The following is a 19,335-nucleotide window of genomic DNA, read 5'->3' as shown; positions in this document are numbered from 1 at the left end:
TTTATTTTGTGCAATGATTCATATATACAGTTCCTATCAAATTTTATCCATGATGGCGTCAAGCTCGACAGGTTCGATTATGCAAGTCATTGCGGAAGATGATAATAAATCTTAGTCTGGGATCTATAACTATTTATCTTACGAATACCAATTTAGATTTAATGATTCTCTTGTCATGATACGGAATATCCGCAACGGTGTCCCTAAAACTCCAGCCATATGACAATTGAGAACAGATGACGTCACTTTCTCGTAAACGTCATTGTTTTTTAAAGGAAAAAAAAACAGACGCAGTAGTGGGGAACGCAGTGTTTTAACACAAGGTTCCCTCTGCCTACCCTGCTATGCGGGAAGCATTTTTAATTTTAACAGAAACCCTGTAGGATCACTTTACATTTAGTCTGTGCGTTTCTCAGGACCATTTATCTCGAGATTGCGTGGAAGTGTCAATTGATTTTAATTTTTTTGTCTGTCTGCCTGCCTAATTTTTTGTTAAGACAATCTGTTCCCGTTTAGACATTGTCGCAACTCAATCGACCTTAGCCTCGGTAATAGGGCGAGGAAATGACAATATCATATTAAATATTTTATTCCCCCAAATGGGAATTAAACCCACAATTGTCACGTTTAAAGACGCACACTTGTACCCAGCTACGACGGCCCCAATTAGCTACTTACTTCTTATATAATTATAAAACCTATCTTGTGGTAAACTTCTATATTAGCTTAGTGTAACTCAATTAAACTTTGTTTCTAAGTATACCATGTTATAGTAAACTAGTGGACCCGAAAGCGGCTACGCCCGCTTGAACTATACATATATTTATTAAACATATTTATGAAATTATTTTCAATTTTCAATAGAGAGATGCGTTAAGCAAGCTCATTTTGGGTGACGTTTTCTAACAACAAACTTTGCAAATCGTTGCCTAGCAACGGTTGTTATTAATATGGCGGAATAAATTGCATGTCAAATTCATAAGTACTTTAATATATTGGTATATTTCAAAAATAATACAAATATGAGAAAAAAAAGTATCCTATGTTCATCCCGAGACCCTCAAGTATCTCTATAAGAGTACTTTATCACAACTAAATTAGCGGTTTGGCCCTGATTGCATAAAAGACAGACAGACAGACAGACAGACAGACAGACAGAGTTACTTTCGAATTTATAATATAGGTATGGATTAGTCTACTTACAGTCTTGTTTAAAAAATGGTATATTTAGTAGTATAGTATATTTAAAATCGATGTTAGCCTTTAGAAGAAGCCTTAAGAAGTAAAATAATAATTTTTCATGATTTTATAATATTGAAGCCAGCTATGGCACAGGGGCACAAGTGTGCACTGGTTGTGGGTTCGATTCCCATTCGAGGAAACGAATAAAATGGGGGTCAGAGTTTCTTAACACTAGGTTCCCTCTTCCTACCCTGCTCTGTGCGGCATACAGCGGCAAGCTAATTTCATAATAGGTAAGTATATTTTATATAACCGTAACGAATAATAATGTTGGCATAAGCATTAGACCGACGATCACGCCAGACAATTTATTTTACTAATTTCGTTATCTATCACAAGCGACATTTTAAAAGATAATGCAAAGAAATGGTATCTTATTTATCAAAGAAATATCTGTATTCCTAAATCTAAGTAAAACATAAATTAACCTAAGATTAATAGAAAGAATACAAAGTAAATCTCAACAATATATATTATCGTAATTTATTTTAATTTTTTATAAAAATTAAAATATATTATTTTTAACATAATTAATTAAGCCAAGAAGAAATTATAAGATTATTTCTTATGTTAAATTTAAATACATAATAAACCTTCCTCAACGGATGACACTTTCATCACAGCTAATCTATCAATAGCTAAGTCAAATTGCATCCTCATCCATACTGGGAATCGTTAAAAAAATCGTCTAAAAAGTAGCTAGTCGATTAAGTTTCCTTTGATATATAAAATTCTTCATTCTACGTTAAATTTATTTTTAAATAAAATTTTCTTTGACAATATGTTTATAAAAAATACTTTTTATACCCTGTCATAGAAGATTCTAAAGGTATACGAACCGACGCTTCTAAAATAATAAATAAAGTAAGTAAACGTGACAAAATATTTCATTACAATGTCACAAAGTCTCAAAGAGACGTATGTTATTATAATGGAGGTGCTCACTCATTCAATTTCCAAGTTAAATATGTATAATATATCTAACAGATGCGAGCATATTTTTCCATTACACAGTATAAGAAAATTATGATAATATGTTTTTCTTTAAAAATATGTTTCTTACAATTTGTATAAAAAGTCATGCTGAATTTTCCATATAAAACAAAAATATATATTATAAATATATCTATTAACGAGTCCTGTCGATAAAATTGGTAAATTTCTTCCATTCTGGAAAACCTACTGGTTAACACTAGTTTCTCAGTTTTTTAAAGTAACCATTTTTTAGTAGCTTAATTATTTCGTACTATAGTACAAAATTTCACAGATAAATATTAAGAACATTCTACTCGTATATAATTTTCTTAAACCGTGGTCTTCATATATTTTTACAATTTACGTTCTTAAAAATGGTAGAAGTAATTATTTTTTAATAATTATTGATTGCATATATTCCAGTGTTAAGTACAGGACAATTAGAGCACCACGCGGGTCATTATTATCGTTTATTAACGATGCCGTTCCACTTTAAATTATCTAGAGAAAGGTGATAGCAATAAAAATTAACTAAAATTATATTTTTTTAAAACCTCTATATAATTTTAAAATTCAATTATTGGGGTAATGTCTTTTTTTTATAAAATATAATGAAGGTAATAAAAACTATAGTAATAAAAATCAGCTTTATGCTGATACACTACGAGTATATAGACGGCACGGTAGGCAGAGGGACTTAGTGTTAATACACTCCGTTCTCCACTGGAACTGGCGCCACTTTGTTGACTCGACACCAGACCGAAAAATGGTAATAAAGTAATAAAAATATAAAAATACTTATAGATAGGCGGCGGCAGAATATTTTCAATTAACATAGTGCACTACACGTGTAAAATATAATATGTACAATCTATAAGATATATAAGAATATTATATAAATCAGACGACGAGACGCAACTTTGTCTCACTTCCTTATATGATAACTTTAGATGTGATTAACTGATCTATGTACTTTTTACTTATATATGTATGAGGAATATTTGTATGGAATATATTTTTGATTGAAATTGGATCTACCACTTCAGAAATCCGCTTGGCAAAAAAATATCTTAAATAACAAAAAATTTTGTTTCTATACGATTTTGTATACATACCATAATTAATTTATAAACTAAACTAAATATTTTTATGTTGTTATTTGCTAATGTTTCCCATACATTTAATGAAGATATAAATGTATATATTTGTATGCGTGAACGTCGACTTCAGATGTCCAGAAGTTTAATTAACATTTCAGTTTCAGATTTAAAAGTAAATATTACCATAAAGATGATAAGATACATTTATTTTATGATAATAAAAACCTACTGTCTTATTAGCTTCAGATAAAATATTCTACATATTACATTTATCTTTTTTAATTAACCATATACAGTAAGTATTTATTTTATATATTAAAGATTATTTATCAATAAAATTTATTGCGTATATTATCTGTACAAGTTTAAGCCCATATAAATCTACTTCTTAAAAATATTTTTTTAGGATAGTCCCCCACTCTCCGTTGAATTCAGAAAACAGAAAAAAACCGACAAACAATCACACCCTTCGTCTCCTACGACACGACGTCGCCAAAAATACTTCTTAATATTTAATTAAAGCACAGGCCTTTAATAATAAAACAGAATACCATGGCAAAATTCATAGATCGTTTAACATAGTAATTAAATACTACGAGAGGAGGTCAGCAAACCCATGGTCCACGGAGATGACAGACTACGGGCACGGGGTGGATGCACCACGGGAGAGGCGACGCGACGGCGCGACAGTGTGTCGCGACGCGACGTGACGCATCCGACACCTTTTGCCTTCTGCCTTTACAAAGGCGCTCTGTGAAAATAATTTTTCAACATTTTTCCTTTCGGTTGTGTGAGTATTTGTGATGTATTGTGTATATAGCAGAATTAGCAGAGGGAACCTGGGAACCTAGAGTTAAGGTTCTCATTATGATATTTCCGTTTCCCACTTTCCGCCGAATTTGAGAAAACTAATGATGATAGAATGAGCAAATTGGTATCTCCTATGAAAGGGAAATTTTCAGTAGCAGTAAATAAAAAACATATAAATAAAAAAAATAAACACCACTATTACTAACACCTACTACCACCACCATTATTCTTGATATGCACCATAACCAGTTCTCAATTCGACTGAAAGATATTTGCATTGAAAACTATTAAACCAAGAAATAAAATTTGCTTAAGCCAATTATTATTTGAAGTTTCCATTGAATTCCATAATAATCCCAATTTTTTACAATTTCCGTAATTCATAACTTAGAAAAATATTTTTAAATACTCATTTTATACCTGAAAAAAATAACTTTTATCATATGTATAATCGTTTATCGTATCATAAATAAGTTAATTACTCGCATCTTATATCTAAATTAATCAATTACTTAACTATGTTTGTCCAATTTGGCGTGAAGGTGATAATAAAATTAAATTCGCCGTAACAAAACTGATAGCTTTACAATTACAGCCGTTGACTTTGGGTAGAATTAAAAATTTTATATATATACCTATAGAATTTTACAAAAAATAAATGCATATAATAAATTAATTTGATAATTTTTATTATAGTATAAATTATGTTATTAACTTATATCTATATATATAAAATCGAGAGGTCACTCACTCATCACGAAATCTCAGAAACTACATGTGCTAGGAATCTGAAATTTTGCACAGGAGTTACTTATAGGACGTAGGTGCTCGCTAAGACGGGAATTTGCAATATTCGACTTCTAAGGAGTTGTTTTTGGGGTCGAAAGTTTGTATGAAACTTCGTTACTACAAATGCTAGAAGTCTCCAATTTTGCATAGACGTAGTCATGGAGACAGAAATTAACAATAACATAGTTCACGCGGGTGTAACCGCGAGCGGGCCGCTAGTAAATATATAATATGTAAGATATTTATATATGTTAATAATATAATAAAAATAAATTGTGTCTTTTGTCTACATACAAAATGATTAGACCAACTAAGATAATATATGGTAATGCTTAACTGCATATATACATACATATGTTAACTAAATTCGTACTATGTTTAATATTCTAGGTACACATGTGTTAACTCACGTCCTATTAGATCAAAATTCAAACCACGTTAGCTTGCAGTTAATATTTTTTTAGATATCGTTAATCTTTAAGGAATATAAAAAGATTTAATCTTAATTTTATATACTTTTGAGTCTTTTTAGGGTTCCTTACCTAAAAATTAAATAAAATAAACCGGTTCAATGCGAGCTGGACTCGTCCACAGAGGCTTCCGTACCATTTTAGGGATTACAATTTATAAAAGTTGATAAACTTAAGTTTGCATATGCACCCATTCTGTATTAAATCATACACACAAACAAAACATATATAAATTTGTAATGATGTTTTTCTATGAAATATCTATAAGTTTTTTGCAATTCGAATATTTTCCTTTATTTCTATTGTAAGTTTACTTGATACTTCATTCATACGTTGAAAGAGAAAAAGCTGAGTAGGGTTAATACATAGAATGTAATCTAATGTCAAATTGTAATTCCTATATTAATGGCTTAAAAAAGACTTAAAACTAGTAAAGGCTTGATTAATTGGGACACATTATAATGTCAAAGAATATACTCCACATGAAAATCTGAAGTATTCTTCGTTCCTGGACACAATTCTAAAGGATCTCGTAAGGTCCTTAAAAATCGTCGTCGTCGACCCTTAAAGGAAGCTAATATTCCGTAGCGTATATGTATCCTGGAAATAGTACGAGCCTAGTGTTAACACACTCCGCTCTCTACTTTCTTGTCATAGCGTGTTGAGTGGCGGAACTCAACGTCGCGCTTTGCCTCGACACTAAAACGAAGCAATGAAAATTAAATATTATATTTCCCCTAACTAAAAGTACTTGTAAACAAATAAAATATTGGTGTGAATATTCTCCGTTTTATTATAAACCCTCGCACGTGTCAATCACGATTAAACATTGCTACAATATTAAATAAATAATATTCTATTCAAGTTGCATTATAAACAATGATATCATAATTATTTAATATACAATTAATTAATATATGTGTTTAATGGTTGTTACTTAGTATTCTTCTCCCATGTTTATGTTGTCTATATTTTGTATTACTTATACTGTTGATTATTAATTTCAAATATTTTTTTAATAATATATAAAAACTATATATATATTAAAAATATTTGACGTTAATAATATGCAGGAAATAAAAGATATAATAAATATAAAATAAACTTTTGATAACAATATTATACTTCATTAAGTTACTTATATTTCAATAAATAAATTTAACTATTTAAACTATTTCATGTTTGACATCATTGCAAAAATTACATTTTCTATTTTCTATATCTTCTTATAATGGTCATATATATAAAAATACCACCTTGATAGTATTTTTTTAAAATAATATATAATTTATTTTTCATTTCTGCAACACTGAGTCTGAGTTCGATTTCCAATAGGAGGAAACATTTTCATTCTTCGCTATAGCAACAAGACAGATAGCGGTGTTTAGCTCCGCCAATCAACTGGGAGGTGCGGGCAGAACAGAAAGTCGCTCGTAACACTTTCTTTTACAGACTTTTATACAAAAAAAAGCTACATTTTTCGTTTTATCGCTGCAGAATAAAGTACGAAACTGAAAAGAAATATAAAAAAATATGAAACACAATTCAATTATAAAATAAAACAATGAAAAATAATTATTATCTCTATCTCTTGATACTCTTATATCTTGTCAGTTTTGTAAATCCATTTATCTTTTTTGCAAATCATCGTAAATTTATATTATATTTGAAAATCCTTACTTTTGGATGGTGACAAATGAAATTTTGTACTAAACTTGAATATCATGGCAGTCTTAGCCTAAGTGACCCGGACTAACTTATCATGCAATAAGAATCACGCAAGATATCGATGAAGTGTCTTAACGTACGAGTATAAGTAATAGAGTAGTAAGATATTAAGAACAGTATAACATGGAGTTCCGTATAGATTGTTTTAGCTGCTCATATTTCTGTCGCCTTATAATGTATATGTAGTTCAGAAATATACTTAGACTAGCGACCCGCCCACTTCTTCGCCTGCGTGAACTACGTTATTATTAATTTCTGTCTCCATGAGTATCTACGTCCTATAAGTGACGTCCATGCAAAATCTGAGACTCCTAGCATTTGTAGTAACGAAATTTCATACAAACTTTCAACCCCAAAAACAACCCCTTAGAAATCGAATACTGCAAATTCCCGTCTTACCGTGCACCCACGTCCTATAAAAATGTAAAATTTGAGATTCTTAGCACTTGTAGTTTGTGAGATTTCGTGATGAGTGAGTGACCTTTCGATTTTATATATATAGATAAAAACGATCGAGTTTGAACCTACAATTAATAAGTAAAACTTTACCTAGTATGTTTTTTTTCAGCTTTTCGCTTTCTGGCGAAAATCTAGCGTCTGTAGTCCTGAATTCGGGAGGAAATCAAGACGTGTTACGCGGCGTAACTTAACGTCGAATTTTTTCTCAACTCTTAATAGAGTGGAAAAATTATGATAATAGATTCCTTCGAATAGATATCGAACCCACAACCATACAACTGTGCCACCCCGCTACGATGCTAAATACAATAATAATATAAGTAATTAATTGATACATATCATTAGCTATACATTTGCTATAATTATTTTTTAATATACCTAATTAATTATTAATATTTAATTAGTCGTTAATATCGAATTAACTATTAATACTTAATTATTTATTATTAATTGTTTGTTTTTTATTAAATAGTCTACGTGTGGTTATTATCGCATCAATAAGGAACTCTAAAAGAAACATGATAACGTTACATTAATAAACATAGTATTGTAATGAGTATTGGTTATAAATATATGAGAAAAGGCTTTGGAGACGCAAGTGCATAGCCATAATTCATAAGTGCTGGTCGTTTCTTAGTGAATTGTAGTAATTTAATTATTAATTTTAAAAAAATGAAACATAAAGTTATATTATTATTTTTAATAGTGGTTGCTACTTGTGAGTCAAAAAGAATTTTGGCAGTATATCCTATACCTTCTATAAGTCACCAAGTAGTCTTTCGTCCTCTTATGCTTGAATTGGCCAAACGTGGACACGATGTTACGGTAATAACGCCAGATGCGATATTCCCTAAAGGCAAAACTCCTCCAAATTTTACAGAAATAGATGTTCATAATGTATCATATTATTTATGGAAGGATTTCTTAGCCCACAACGCTGGAGATATGGAAAACATTATGGACTTTCTACCAAGAGCTTATGAACGATTAATAGGAGTGTGTGAAGCACAATTTCAATTCTCTGAAGTGCAAGATCTTTTAAAAAATAGTAGTAACAAATTTGACTTAATATTTATAGAATCTATGCTAAGACCATCTTTGGGTTTCGCTCACGTTTATAAAACTCCTGTGATTGCATTCAGTTCGTTTGGAGGACAGCATGGTGATTTTGAAACGATAGGTGCTGTATCCCATCCTATTTTATATGCCATACAAACTCAGCAAAAAGTTCTTAATTTAACACTTTGGGATAAAGTATCGGAATTATTTAAGCGTTATTATGTCGATTACAAATACTACCAATTAGAAGAAGAGGAGACCACCATGATGAGAAGAGTATTTGAATCGGATGTACCGCATGTGAATGATTTAAAATCTAATATTAAAATGTTATTTTTGAACGTCCATCAACTATGGGATTTCAATCGCCCGGTGCCACCAAATGTCGTTTATTTAGGAGGATTTCATGTTAAACCAGCAAATCCATTGCCACAGGTAAGCCAGTTTAATTTTTTTTGCGCAATCTTTAATTCAAATTACATTAAAGTTTTATAACTTCATTGCAAATAAAAATATGTATGTCTACAATGTTATACGATGTTAATATATCATTCAAAAACAATGAAGATATTTTGATAACACTGACTTTTCTATGTAAAAAAAATATACAAGAAATTTATTATGGATTTTAGCAACTGATATTACAAAAAATATATTTGTTTAAATATAATTGTTTATTAACTAATAAAATAATTAATCATAACTTAAGTATTCAAATAGTAGTTCTTTCTATTTTAACAAAAATTAATAACACTCAAGCCATTTTTATCTTAGACAGACACCAGTAGAATAAATAAACTGTTGTTTGTAGATATCATTGTTATTAAATATACAATAGAAGTACATAATAAATACCTAAGTTACATAACATCAGTAGGTATCAAATATATTTAGATAGATATATTAGAATAGGTTGATGACATAACTATATTTAATATTTGTTTTATTTATTAATTTATTTAACGTTTATGTTGATATTATTTGTTTTTAGGATTTGCAAACCTATCTCGATTCATCTAAAAATGGAGTCATCTATGTCAGTTTCGGTTCAAATATTAAACCGTCATTATTACCGAAGGACAAATTAAATGTATTAACGAAAGTATTCTCAGAATTACCATATGACATTCTATGGAGATGGGATGTATTAGATTACCCAGAGTGCCCAAAGAACGTAAGAATCGGTACATGGTTCCCACAGACTGATTTGTTAGGTAAGACTTGATTTATATTCAATTGAATTAAATTTTAACTCAATTTTATATTTAGCTTTTAAAATAAAAACTTCACAAAAAATCTCCCGTTTGTTTCTTTGAAAATAATATTAGTGTCTTCAAAAATTATTAATTTCTTGAATCCATTTAACCCATCAGTTATCAGTCTAGACCCACCCACCCATAACACAAACATATCATCAATCAAGGTATCATTATTTTTTCCACATAAAGTTAATTGTATAAAGATTGTCAACATAAAGATAATTGAATAACAGTGAAATATTTTTAATTAATTAATTATTTTTCTATTTAGGTCATCCGAAAATTAAAATGTTCATCACTCAAGCTGGTTTACAATCAACCGACGAAGGCATATCTGCTGGAGTGCCACTCCTGGGTATACCCCAACTTTGGGATCAGTGGTACAACGCAGATCACTACGTCATACATAACATAGGACGACGAATTACTCTCAACGACCTTACAGAGGATGCGCTAAGAACAGCCATACAAGATATTCTCGATAATAACCAAAGGTACGTCTACATATAATTGGTATAATTTTTTTATAGCTTTAATCTGGTTACAGACACTCTGTTCCCATTATGACTCTTCCGTTCCTCACTTTCTGAAGAATTCTAGAGGCATTGCGTGTTGGTGAAACTCAACTCCGCGCTTTGCCTCGTTACAAGTGCGAAGAAATGAAAATATTAAATATTTTGTTTCTCCGAATGGGAGTCGAACCTACAAACTGTCGTGTTTATCATTTTATTCATTGGTTTCAGTCGTGATACCTTTACGTCGCAATTGGTTGCACTTTAATTAATTTTAGTTGCATAACCAATATATTATTATTTGTGTGTTTACGTTTCCTTTCTTTAGTCCGATTACAAAGTATGGCGATGCGATCAACCAAATATGACTTATCATTAGGTTATCTAAACTAACAACGCTAAATGGTAAAGACGCGTGAAGATAAATAAAATATTTAGAAATGTAAATAAAGTATTTAAAGAGGCACAAGCGTGTGATTGTGAACGTGACAGGTCGTGGTTTCAATTCCCATCCAAAGAAAAAACATGTTTTATATTTTAATTTTCCTCACTTTGTTAGCGATGTAATCTTGATGGAAACAGAGTTTCAGAATTAGCGTAAAGCTAAAGAAAATAAAATTATTAATACTTTAACATATTTTAGGTATCGCGACAATGTAGCAAGATACAAGAGCATACTACACGATCAACCACAATCACCTTTAGATCGTGCAGTATGGTGGACGGAACACGTGTTGAGAACTGGAGGTTCCCACTTGACGACACCAGCAGCTAACATGACCTGGGCTGAATACTACCAGATAGATATAATATTATTAGTGCTAGGAGTTCTCTTATTTATTTCAATTCTTACAGTATTTGCTGTACGTAGTATAGTCTCGAAGTTCAACAATGTTCATATAAAAATAAAGACCAAATAAAGTATAAAAAAATTTAATTGTAAATATTATTAATAGTGTATTATACAAATTCCTGTGAAATGTGATGTTACTTGTATTGTCCGTTGTGTTAGAAGTTCAAAGTTGATGAAAATGAACTACGAACTTATGTGAACTAAAGTTCAAAATTTTAATAATTAATGTATTAAGTAAATATCTGATTGTCATTTGTGTTTCAAATAATGAAAGGTGTATTTATTGTTAAGGTATTAAATTAAATTTATTAATATGGCGTTTCATTTGTAAAAACAATCTCGTCAATTTTATACCCCTTTCCATATCAATAGTATCTTAAGCATTCATTACGATTTGATGATATTGGGTTCCCGTGGGGATATAAGGAACTCTTCTGCGCTTAAATTCCTTCAGTGCTTAAACTCCTCAAGGAATGTACATGAAAATTTTTAGAATTCTATGCGTTGTCTGTCAGTCAATGAGTAAAGATCAACCTCTAAAATATACTAGTAAAGTTTTATTGCCAAAATTGGTATGATATAAGGTAGAATAAAAAATATCAGTCAGCTTAGCTGATCGAATCTGCAATGAAGAGATACACAGAATGGCAGGTACTAGCGGAGAGGATGTCATAGACACAGTGAGAGTGATGAAGAATGTGCTTAGCTGGTTTGGGAACTTCGAACGAATGAGTGATGAAGGAATGGTAAAAAAGATTTATGACGGAAAAGTGAGCGTTAAGAGGGGATACCTCGGTTGACCTTCCAAAAAAAATAAGAGTGGAAGAGGCGCAAGAGGTATGCAGAGACCGTAGCGTTTGGTGCTCCGTTTCCTCTGACTACCCCGCTAAGAACACAGCGTATAGATAGATTATATTGGATCAAATATCCACTTATGGGCATTCATATGGTCTATAAAATGTAGTTACTATTACCACTTTTGTAATGATATATGTTTTCTGTGATAGTATTTGAATAAATTAAAGAATAATTATTTAACTGGGTGCTCATTTTAGATGGACAGACGGACAACAAAGTGTAATCTATTAGATCCTTATAAGTGTTCCTTTTTTCCTTTTGAGGTACGGAATTCTAAGTCTTTATTAAATGAAACAATAAATTATTGAGATAATGACTAATTTAGGAATGTAGTTAAAATCATACAAATTACCTTTACCCGTATGAGTCATTTACACAACGCTTTATATTCACTACTATATTTATATATATTTACAAAGATCTTAACGATATTTAATGCATTAAACATATGGTTTCAATATAATCTTTTAATTATAAGTATACAAAAAATAAAAAATATAACATTTTAGCCCACTTTCTATAAACAACACAAAAATCAAGAAAACCAAAATCAGCAGGGTAGGCAGAGAGAACCCAGTGTTAAGACAATCCATTCCCCACTTTCTGCCGAATTCTGAAGGCATTGCGTATTGAGTGGCATAACTCAACACCGCGCTTTTGCCTCGACACCGGAGCGAAGAAAATGGAAATATAAACGTAAATAAATATTTCACTTCCTCTAGCGGGGATCGAACCTACAACCGTCGCGTTACAGTCACACTCTTGTGCTGCTGCGCCACGATGGCCTTAAGAACAAAACTAGTACAGAAATGTATTTAAGTTTAACTTTGGACAGTGATCTTAGAAAATATCAAGTCTAAATTATCCTCGCTACTTGGCTCGTTGCGTGGTATCTTTCGTTGCCTACTTCGTAGTGTGCTATCCCATATATTACCCACTAGTTCAGTGAAATCTAACTTAAATAGTAGAATTATGGGGAGTCGCTTCTAAAACTAAAAATATTGTAATATTTGCAAAATAAAATAATAAAAATAATTTTCCATTACATCTCATTTTCAATATAGTCGTTAACATCTATAAGTAAAATATCTAATGAAATTACAATTTTAAATATTCGTCAAATATATTTAACACAGGTATTCTTCAAATAAAATAAATAAATCAGCTTCACGCTGAATCCCGCACACAACAGTCGCTATATCCCCACTTTCTGCCGAATTCTGGAGGCATCGCGTTTTGAGTAGCAAAACTCAACGACGTGTTTCGCCTCAACACTAGGGCGAAGTAATGGAATATAAATTTAAATAAATATTTCATCTCCTCGAATGGGGAACGAACCCACAACCAGTCGATTTTACAGTCTCACTATGTGCCCTTGCGACTGGCCTCAACATGTTTTCTTATTGGTAAAATTTTACAAAAAAACTTGCAATCTGAGCTTTTTTATCTGACACATGAACAAAAAGGAAGTAGATGACTAAGAAGTGCAAATAATTTATACCTATCAAAAACTAGAACCAATTATGGCAAAAATTCAATTCTTTATGAAGGAGCACAAATTCTCAATAAATTACCTCAAGATATAAAAAAATCTAATATTTCTTATAATTTTAAAACTAAATTAAAAGAATATCTTATAAAAATAAAATAGAATCCGACTCTGCATTGCAACTTTTTTAAATGTGGGTAAACTTAACTTTATCGAAGCGATTATGGTCAAAGTCAAAGCTAATATTACTAAATTATTTCAATATACCCACTCTTTCACTGACATATGTATACTGTTAATTAAATGTTTAACTTTGTGTTCTTTTTGTTATTCACTATGTGTTGCTGATTCCAACGCTTATATTGATTGATATGTACCAATTTAAGGTAACTCTGTATTTTCTTAAGTTTACAAATAATTTATTTTAAGAGAAAAATAAACTATATTTAATTTTTTAATTTTTTATTTTAATTTTTTTTAATGTATTTAATATAAAAAACCGACTTTTATGTCCTTCTATTATATAAATAGAGATTACCACATCAACAAGGAACCCTAAAAAAGCTATAAGTATATAGGAAGGCTTCAGAGACACAAGTGCATAGCCTTTACTCTAACGTGTTGGTCGTTTCTTAGAGGTTTTTTACAAAATTTTTAAAATATATTTAAATAATGAAATATAAAGTGATTTTATTATTTTTAATAGTGGTTGCTACTTGTGAATCAAAAAGAATTTTAGCAGTATATCCTATAACTTCTATAAGCCACCAAATAGTGTTTCGTCCTCTTATGCTTGAATTGGCCAAACGTGGGCACGATGTGACTGTAATAACGCCAGATGCGATGTTCCCTAAAGGCAAAACTCCTCCAAATTTTACAGAAATAGATGTTCATAATGTATCATATTATATATGGAAAGATTTTTTGGCCCATCACGCTGGAGATATGGAAAACCATGTGGACTTTCTACCTAAAGCCTATAAAATATTCATAGCAGTGTGTGAAGCACAATTTCAGTTTCCTGAAGTGCAAGATCTTATAAAAAATAGCAGTAACAAATTTGACTTATTATTTATAGAATCTATGCTAAGACCACCTTTGGGCTTTTCTCACATATATAAAACTCCTGTGATTGCATTTAGTTCTTTCAGTGGACAGCATGATAATTTTGAAACAATAGGTGCTGCATCTCACCCTATTCTATATGCCATACAAACACATCAAAAAATTTTTAATTTGACGCTATGGGAAAAAGTAACGGAATTATTTAAACGTTATTATGTGGATTATAAATACTACCAATTAGAAGAAATAGAAACCGCAATGATAAGAAGAGTATTCGGATCGGATGTACCGCATATTAATGATCTGAAGTCTAATATTAAAATGCTATTTTTAAACGTTCATCATCTATGGGACTTCAATCGCCCGGTGCCTCCAAATGTCGTTTACTTAGGAGGATTTCATGTTAAACCAGCCAACCCACTGCCACAAGTAAGCCGTTTTAATTTTACTAAGACACAACGAGATTATTGAATATGTACCAAATGTAATTCAAATCAAATTAAATTTACTTTATTTTATAACTTCAGTGACATTATATAAAAAATATGTAAGTCTGTATGCTAAGTATATATGTATGTATATGTACATATGTAAATGTTTGTCTGTTAAGCAATCCTTCGTAAAAAAAAATTAGATAATATTTTAATTTTTGCCTTTCACTTACATGGAATTTATAAAAGGGACTTTAGCAAATGACACAACTAAAAGATTATTTACTTAAAATTCATTGTATATTAATTAACAGACAAAATAAGCACAGCTAATTATTTAAATAGTAGTTCTTTTTATTTTTACAAAAATTAATAGCACTCAAGCCATGATAGACAAACACCAGATTTTATTAATATTAAAGAATAGAATTATAAAATAATTACCTAATTATAAAGTTATATATGATCAATATCAACTGTGCTTGCAAAATTTTATTTTACAGATAGTTGAAAACAACATTGAACACTTTACATATAAGTTTTTTAAATTTATTAATTACCTTGTGTAATTTTCTTACTGCTTAAGTTATTATCGGTAATTAATTAACAATACTATGTTTTACTGTAATTTATTAATATTTTTTCCAGGATTTGCAAACCTATCTTGATTCATCTAAAAATGGAGTCATCTATGTCAGTTTCGGTTCAAATATTAAGCCGTCATTATTACCGAAGGACAAATTAAAAGTATTAACGAAAGTATTCTCAGAATTACCATATGATATTTTATGGAGATGGGATGTATTAGATTACCCAGAGTGCCCAAAGAACGTAAGAATCGGCAGATGGTTCCCTCAGACTGATATATTAGGTAAGCGATTAGACTTTTATTCAAATTATTATTATTATTTAAATAATTCAATATTATTAATAATTTTGACAATAAATTTAATTTTAAAATACTGCTACTAATATAAGTTTAAAATTATATGTAACCATCAACCAACAATTCTTCTTCAATGTATATAAAAATTGTTACCATAGGTTTGTGGCAGGTAAAAAAACTTTATTATAAGGTTAATTAGCTATGTTAATTAACTATGTTAACATTGGTTTTTTTTCATTTAGCTCACCCAAAAATTAAAATGTTCATCACTCAAGCTGGTTTACAATCAACCGACGAAAGTATAACCGCTGGAGTGCCGCTCCTTGGTATACCCCAACTTTGGGATCAGTGGTACAACGCAGACCACTACCTCATACATAATTTAGGACAACGAATTAGTCTAAGCGACCTTACAGAGGATACGCTGAGGACAGCCATACAAGATATTCTCGATAATAACCAAAGGTGAGAAATGTTAAGAGAAGTGAGGAAATATAAAATATTTCTAATTTAATTATTTATACTTATTTTTTTTTTTTATTTTATTTATAAAATACGAATAATTTATTATTATAGATATCGTGACAATGTGGCAAGATACAGAGGCTTGTTGCGTGATCAGCCACAATCACCATTAGAACGTGCAGTATGGTGGACAGAACACGTTTTGAGGACTGGAGGTTCCCACTTGAGGTCACCAGCAGCTAACATAACGTGGGCTGAATACTACCAGATAGATGTAATATTGCTGTTGTTAGGAATTCTCCTTTTTATTTCAATTCTTATAGTTTTTGCTGTACGTTATGTGGTCTCAAAATTGAACAGTGTCCGTAAAAGCATCGTAAAATATAAAGAAAATTAATTGTAAAAATTATTAAAATTGTATTAGAACAATTTCTGTGAAATGTTACTTACATTGGCTATACTGTAAGAATTAAAAGAATAATTTCAAAATTGTTAAAAATGAAAATCCGAACTTATATGAACTAAAGTTCAAAATATTATTAATCATGAATGCATTATTATTATTCAAAATATTAGTAATAATTATAAGTATACGTCTCATTACATTTGTATTGCAAGTAATGAAAGTAGGCTGTATTTATAGTTAAAGTATTAAAATAAAATTATTAATATGGCCTTTCACTTATAAAAACTCATCGATTATATACTCCTTACCAAATTAATTCTCAATCATACTTTAAAATTCCATTTTCCTTCTCCTTCTCCTAACCTTCTCTTTGTGCTTAAGGAACATGCCAAGTTTTAAATTTCCATGCGTTGTTTTCCAGGAACGCAAAACTTTTAGATATACTCTTAGTTATATTAATATAATAATAACATTTATATAAAGTATAAAGTTTCATTGCCAAAATAGATATATATGATGTTAGATAAAATAATTAGCATCCTTACAAAAGTAACAAATTATTATTTAAGGTTGTCTACATAAAAACCGGCTTCCTAGTCAAGGTTAATAGACGCGGTAAATGTAATTGTGCATAAATAGTGTAATGTTAGCGCGTTTGGCATATCTAACTAAATACTTATTTCTGTCAGTCGTGGCGCAGGCACACAAGCGTATGATTGTAAATGCGACAGGTCGTGGGGTTCATTCCCACTCAAGTAAATTAAATGTTAAATATTTTCATTCCTTCGTTCTGGGCGACCCCAGAACGAAGGAATGCCGGAACGAAGGAACGCCGCGCTTTGCCTCGACAGGCAAAGGCAAAGGCGTTGAGTACCGCTATGCAACACAATGCCTACAGAATTTGGTGGAAAGTTGGGAGTGTGGCGGCTCCGGCTACATGTGGGAGACAGCGTGAAGCTAAGATGAAACAAAATATATTTATTTTTATAGTTAGCTCCTTAGCTTAGTGGGTAATAAATAAATTAATATAAATGGCTGATGAAATATGCCAATTCTTACTGGTAAAAAAATATTTGAAGCAGTTGCTTAAAACTTTTGCTTGATATTGAATTCAATAGCCTCACCGGAGCAAGATAGGCTATCTTTGCCTACTTGCTGCAAGAAAAAGCATAAAGCTGTAAAAATACAACCGTTTATAACATCGGACTGATGTATAGATGACGAGAACATTAATTCCACAATAATGTATTTCAATCCTGATTCGCATTTTTCTGATATGATAGTTATGTAATGTAGTGGTGAAAACCCGAGCACCAGATGGTTTAACACGATGGATATTTTATTACATACATATCATAAAGGCAGATAATTTATTTAAATGGAAATAATTTAAAAAATATTTATTATAAAGTTCCTAATGTTTATTAATAAGATATCATATACAATTAATTTTGCACTTTTTAAAGTTAAAAACAAAAATGTTATATTAAACAAAAGAATGTACAATTCAATTTTAATTCAAGAAGCAAAATAGGATTAAGAAGCAACAACGTCTTAGAGACTAAATTACGAGGTGACGGCAAGTTGCGACAGCGGCGTGGCGCGCTCAAACGACTGTCTGTACGAATTAACTCACCTGGAAATCTATTTGCATTGCAACAGGAATTATAACATTTTAGACACGCAGCAGAGTAAACAGAGAGAACCTAGCGCTAAAATATTCCGTTCCCCATCATCAAATTCTGAGGGCGTTGCGTGTTTAGTGGCGGAACTCAACGCCGCGCTTTGGCTTCCGGAGTGACGAAAATGAAAAATTCAATCCTTGAGATGGAATGGAAACCACAACCTGACGCGTTTCCAGTCATGGTAAAAGCGATAGTTTTGGGTTCAAATTGTATGTATATTTTTGCTTATTTTATAGTTTAGTAAAAAATAAATTTGAACAAAGTTATTAAATGAAAAATTATAAAATAAAACTGAATTATCATGTTGTAATTGAATTGTTCTTTTATTTTGACCAAAAAAATACACAATTACAAATTAAAATAAACAATACAAATTTAGTAATACTTAGTTAGCTGTATATTTTATTATTAATTCAAGTAAACTGTATCCAGTATATGCAATATACAAATTATTACTTGGCCTAACTACATGCTCCAAACCTCTTAGGTCTAAGTTTCTATCAAACAATCTAGAGAAGCCAATATTGAATCTTAGATACAAGTTATTACAAATACATCCATTTGATTATGTATTGCTATGTGTACATGCATGTTTTTTTTTATTTCACATTATATATCGCCCACAGCTGGGTAGACACGGGGAATCTGGGAACCTAATGTTAAGAACCTAAGGTTTCTTTCCTAGATTATATGAACGCCTCTACAAACTATACGTACATTTATTTATACATAAAATTGGAATAACGCATATTATACAGTATTATATTATATTATCAGTATTATACAGTATTATC

At 30.6% G+C, this 19,335-nt stretch overlaps 1 protein-coding gene across 1 annotated transcript; it reads left to right on the top strand.

Moving 5' to 3' along the window:
* Positions 1–8,142: 8,142 nt before the first annotated feature.
* LOC146530806 (uncharacterized) lies at positions 8,143–17,095 on the top strand. Its single transcript, XM_085199507.1, has 9 exons — positions 8,143–9,067; positions 9,624–9,846; positions 10,163–10,385; positions 11,047–11,318; positions 11,860–12,002; positions 14,273–15,097; positions 15,748–15,970; positions 16,228–16,450; positions 16,562–17,095. Exons 1-9 carry the CDS (start codon positions 8,246–8,248, stop codon positions 16,845–16,847), a joined length of 3,240 nt encoding a protein of 1,079 aa, XP_085055633.1. The 5' UTR covers positions 8,143–8,245; the 3' UTR covers positions 16,848–17,095.
* Positions 17,096–19,335: the final 2,240 nt, after the last annotated feature.

This window comes from Heliconius melpomene, chromosome 16 (assembly GCF_056956725.1).
Source record: "Heliconius melpomene rosina isolate 202511_hmr_F chromosome 16, ASM5695672v1, whole genome shotgun sequence".
In the NCBI taxonomy this organism is placed as follows: Eukaryota; Metazoa; Arthropoda; class Insecta; order Lepidoptera; family Nymphalidae; genus Heliconius; species Heliconius melpomene.
Note: the sequence above shows the minus strand (reverse complement) of the source record. Positions and strands in the feature narration are given on the sequence as shown.